Source organism: Gavialis gangeticus, unplaced genomic scaffold (genome assembly GCF_001723915.1).
Source record: "Gavialis gangeticus isolate Ggan-Ray unplaced genomic scaffold, GavGan_comp1, whole genome shotgun sequence".
NCBI lineage: Eukaryota > Metazoa > Chordata > Crocodylia > Gavialidae > Gavialis > Gavialis gangeticus.
Genome location: NW_017728992.1, coordinates 122,117,210 through 122,122,650, shown reverse-complemented (window position 1 = coordinate 122,122,650; position 5,441 = coordinate 122,117,210). Strand labels below are relative to the sequence as shown.

The window sequence follows — 5,441 nt, the reverse complement described above, 5'->3', positions numbered from 1 at the left end:
GGATTTACTTATTTTAAGTTCAGCATAATTTGAACAGATTGACAAAGAAGAATTTCATACCACTGCATCTGGCTACAAACATACACAGTGTATTACTTAGTTTTACAATTAGACTATAAAGCAAGAAGTACAAGGAACCCAAAGACATCTTTCAATGCGTCTTGGAAGAGGGAAGTGGGAAGATCTGGTAGAATGACTCAGGATCAAACTGTAGTCTAGTCAGATTTATTTGGTTATAAATTAAAATATCCCCAGTCTTGGAACCAGAAACTCCCTGAAAATTCAAATTCTGGATTAGCACATTTAAAATTCACAGGGAAGAAATGACAGCAAAAAACCTCAAGGATCAAGCAAGCTTTTAGCTTGCCTCTCTTGGTTGCTAGTTATATCTACCAAAACAAGGGAAAAACTGAAAAAGGTGGGGAAACATGCCCACTTTTAGAAAGTACGATTTTCTTGACTCCCCATTCCTCCCACAATGACAGAGAGTTGTCACATTGCTAAGCATCTACTACGCCACTTTCAAATACCTTCTCTGAACTTTTAAAAATATCTAATGTTACCACATTGCATTAAAAACAAAAAAACAAAACACCACCAAGCAAAGAGTCAGGGTGTTGTAACGTTCTTTTTAGAAAAATAAAAAGTTACTTTACCTTCAATCCAATTACATTCTGGCCATTAATTTCACATATGTTGTGTTCTGTAAGCAGCCCATTTCTTGCAGCTGAACTGTCTTTTACTATTGAAGTTATTTTTCCATTTTTGAATATGAAGCCAACATGTCCTGTGCTGTCCTTATGCATAACAATAATTCGTTCAAAAGGCCTGCAAAAAACATATTCATACACACTTGTTTACAATGTAGAAGTATTCAACATGCACAGAACAATTCTACAAAGAGATTAGAGTTATACTAATTTCTACAAGGCTTTATAATAGTTGTTCAGGATTATTTTTTTAAATACCAACCACAATTGCAGCAGCAGAGCACCATTTTTTCCACCTGATTTGTCTTTGCCTCATGTCCTTTCTATAGTACTAGTTACTCTCTACCTTTTTCAGAGAAATAGTATTAAGATTAAAGGAATCTGAATAAATTCCTTTGATTTATCAAACTTATAAACTGACATTCAACCTTCAGTCTATGTTGATTCTAACAATGTTGAAATAGAAATTTATTTTAGGTGAGTAATGTACATAACCTTACATAATCAAGTTATAAATCAGCTACTTTTTCTTTTTTAAGCCTTTCTTCCCCCCCCCATTCAGATTTTAAAAGCTACCCATTTATTAGTTTTGGCCTATACTTTCCTGTGTTACAGGTATCCCACCCTCTAACCTGCACATTTAAATGCATTTCTTTTTTAATAAAACTATCTGGTATCTTTTCGGGGGATCCAGGACTTAAACATACAATGCTGTACAGGCTTAACCAAAAGCCACACTGTTAAATGAAATGTAGTTAGAGTAGTGCAAATTTACTGTGCAGACACTTATTTTGATTAAGTAGAGACGTCCTTTTGTACTAAGCTGAATACAAAATCTTTTATTCAAAACAAAAGTGAAGACTCTCAGTCAGTACCAAAATACTGTGAACTCAGACATTAAGGTAAACATTTTTTGCCCTGACCCCAATCTCCCATCTCCAGTGGCTGTCATTAATGTTCAGAACTTTGATCTCAAAGCTAGGAAAGCAAAGGAATAACTCTTAAGACGCCCGTTTTTAAGCCAAGTGGCCCAGAGATAAGGTATCAGTACAACCGACACAACTAGGATTTGTGCAGAACTAAGCAATACTTGTGTGCAATATAAATTTACCCTTGCCAATGAGTGTTTAAACAGATTAAAATATATCAAGGAAGTGGGAAGTTTGACATGCTTGAAACCTATTTGGACAGGGCCAATCTTTGCTTGAACCATGGTTAGTACAGAGCAACTATAAGCATGGGCTCAGGGGGACACCTGATGCTACAAAAACACAAATAATGAACAATCATTTCCCATTTTTAGTTAGCAGTCTTACCTGTCACGCACAATCATTGGAATTCTCTCCCCAGAAGCCTGCTTGAGAACTTTGTGGGCTTTATCAGAGCTCCACCCTGCGCAGTTTTCACCACTGATCTGCAGAATTTGGTCCCCAAACCTCAGGCCAGCAAGAGATGCTGGAGAGTTAGCCTGTACTAACTGGACAAATATACCCTAAGTGCAAAGAAAAACATTTTTCATTATTCTTCCGTAGGACAGAAACAAGGATTTCTTGAAGCCTTTTAAAAAAAACAAAAACTCTTTTTTATCAAATAAAGCTACATGCACAAGTTGCACAAATTCTTTATGACAAATATTTTCCTTTTAACAAGTATGGCATGTTATCATAACTGGCCTAACAAGAAAGTTACAAACACTTCTCAGTTTTCCTCAAGGTTTAATTGGAGTCTCAGAAGCTTTCTTACTGTGAACTTTAAACTCTTATTTGAAGATGGAAAGGCAGCTAAACTTTTATCAATGAACTTTAAATATTTGGAATACAGTGCGTTAGCATACAAGTCTAAAAATTCAGCACCAAGAGGAAGGCTTTTTTTCCTTCTCAGATTCCATACTATGGATCTTGTCTAGATATGTAAAGGACTGGTATCTATGGAGTTTTGTCTGCAAAGTTTTCAGCTTCTAATTAAATTTGCTTCCACTTCACTTGAGAGAAACTCCTAAAAAGCATGCCTACTCAAACTCTACCTAACTAGGACACACAATACTTAACACTGGTTCAACTGAATCTTTGTAAGGAACTTTAGGATTTTTCTATCCTTCAAGGTGTCCCTTACTCTGAAGAGAAGTCCCAGGGTCTTCTGAGGGAGACTGGAATACACTTTTAGCTTAACAAGCCTTAAAAACAAAACCTGCAATGTACTTTGGAACCACAGATACAGTTATTCTCTCTTGCAAATCACCCTTCACGTTATCAAGAGCGCCGTGCATCTTTTGTAAGTGGGAACAACCAGAAGGCAGTGAGGAAAGTTTAAGAACTTATTTGCAATTAGGTTAATTACAAATGGAGAAGAGAAAACTAATCTGATGTTACTTTTTGCAGATAGATAAGAGAAGAGCTTCACTTCTTACTACACTCGACTCTTTTCTCATCAGCAGTACATACCAGTAGTCTAAACAGTCTTGCAACTGGTAGGACACCAAGAATTTGCACTGCAATAATGTCACCCAAAATTTATGCTGGAAGACTAGAGTGACAGAAGCTTGGCAACTTATAGTAGGTTTTGTAGCGAGTGACTGAAGGGTTTTCAGCACTCTATGTAAGGACATACCAAGAGTGCTTTATGGGTGCTGCAAACAGATACAAGTACTACAAAAAGCTAACTACTTCTATACATTTAAAGAGAAGCAAACAATCTGAGACAAAACATTCATTTTGTACCACTTCAAATCTCTGATCTTTTGGAGTGTTTTGAAACACTCCAATTGGAGTGTTAGAATAGAAGAATATTACACATTAGGTAATTTAAAAGTTTACGCTATATTGCAACCCAAAAATATATGCACCATCTGCAACTCCACAATAAAACTGTACAATTATCTCTCACTATTGATCAGTGAAATAATCACTAATTCAACCACTTGCCTACAGAAGCACCACTTCAATATACTTACATTGTCTACAGATTTAAGGCGAAGCCCAATTTTGCCATCCTGATCTTTGCACAAGATTACTTCACGGAGGCCTTGTTTAATTTCTGCTCTGAGAAGTCCAACATCATTTCCTGTTACTGGGGCCACCATATAATTCACAGCGGAAGGCCTTGTTACCAGCTGCTGCTAATTGAAAAAGCCATGTTATCAAACCACTTAATCAGCAACTTATCAGAACAATACAGGCAAGTCAAAACAAGATCACATTTATAACCAGGTGAAATTCAAGATGCTTTATAATTAAGTTTCTGATCAATAATTTAAATTTTGCAAAGAATTCTCTATAGAGGACTTGGTAAAAAGTAAGCTCTAGAGATAGAACAGACACAGCTATTCATTCAACCATCATTAATTTGTACAGAAGCATAATACACTAATTAAAGCTAATATATGGCAGTCTACTTTTAAAAGACAGGAAGATCACTTAATGTCAGTGTCATACAAATAACTAAATTTACTTGAATAATACCTACACCCTGAGACTGTGGAGCAGCAGTCACTTGCAAGTTTCTTTGCATTTCTTCTTCATTAAGACTGAGGCCCATGTATTGAGAGAGTTCGGGATAAAGTCTGGGATATAAGCCTATAGAAAGCAAAGATTTATTTAGTAATACAATGATTCACTTTTTACTATAAGAGATAGTTTTGAAAAAATGGAGCATCTGTAAACTTGTAGTAAATGTGAGCAAATATTTGTTCCCAAAAATACTAAGGAGACACCATAACTAATGTAATATTTCATAATAAAAAGTCATGTGCATTAAAACAACAAACCATGGCTTTGAAAATATATACACCACCACCCACATGGATCTCATTTTAAGATACTTAAGTCACTGTCAGGCAAGCAACTGATTTTTCCCCTGAAATATTTCCTATAGAATAGTGACTAAAAAGCCCGCTTTGAGAATGTAAAGAGTGCTCAGCAAAGCTCTGGGAGGTTCCATGAGGTTTGTAGGGACATGGCTAAAATTGTTTCATAATTACTGACCCCTTAGAGAACATGAAGTAGTAATCTGGCTCTGCAGGGTAAAGAAAACTGAACTTAGAAGCAGACATGCCTAGATCAGCTTAAAGAGACTGATAAAAAGGTGACTACAATGAACAGAGAAGAGAATGCAGTCAACGATTTTTGGCAAAAGGGTTTTAAATAAGTGAAGTCTGCATTGTGCTGCTCAAGTTGGGAAAGTTTTCCATTAAAAAAAATTCTCATATATAGTTTTCTCCTGCTGCAGGATTTCCTGTACTTATAGGGAGTACATTGCCCCTGGCAATGTCAGGGGCACTAAGTCAACGTGCAGGCCATTAGATGCAACGATCTCAGGTCCAGATAAAATATAAGGTCAATGCATCAAAAAAAGGCTAACTGTACCTTTGTCCTCTTTCTGAGCTTTGGTTACATCACCTTGTGCCTTTTTTTCTCCTAGGCTGAATTTCCACAATACTTCAATAGGAGTACTGTTACACAGGTACTGCATCCCAGGGCTTGGACTATGAGCTATGCGTATCCAGTTGAACAGAAGTCACATCACCAGCCCTCTTAAACTTTCATTTATATATCAGTAGGAACAAAGCATTAAAAATTAAGCCCTCGGACAGTCTACATAAAACTGTTTACAGTCTCCTGACAGTAAGAGATAAGCAGGCCTAGCCTTTCCAGGCACCCTCAGCAAGTACCAATTTCCATTAGCTTAGTTCTCCAATTCCTCCCCCCACAACAACTATGAGCATGTTTTATACTG

At 36.5% G+C, this 5,441-nt stretch overlaps 1 protein-coding gene across 2 annotated transcripts in view; it reads right to left on the bottom strand.

Moving 5' to 3' along the window:
- SDCBP (syndecan binding protein) overlaps nucleotides 1-5,441 on the bottom strand; it is a 31,814-nt gene that overhangs the window by 8,331 nt on the left and 18,042 nt on the right. Inside the window, exons 4-7 of one of the 2 annotated variants that reach the window (XM_019527690.1) lie at nucleotides 4,173-4,282; nucleotides 3,661-3,825; nucleotides 2,027-2,202; nucleotides 657-828 (exon numbers count right to left, since the gene is read on the bottom strand). In XM_019527690.1, coding sequence (XP_019383235.1) covers nucleotides 657-828; nucleotides 2,027-2,202; nucleotides 3,661-3,825; nucleotides 4,173-4,282 — 623 coding nt within the window. The remainder of the gene's footprint in view (nucleotides 1-656; nucleotides 829-2,026; nucleotides 2,203-3,660; nucleotides 3,826-4,172; nucleotides 4,283-5,441) is intronic. The other variant, XM_019527694.1, reaches the window with a different exon arrangement.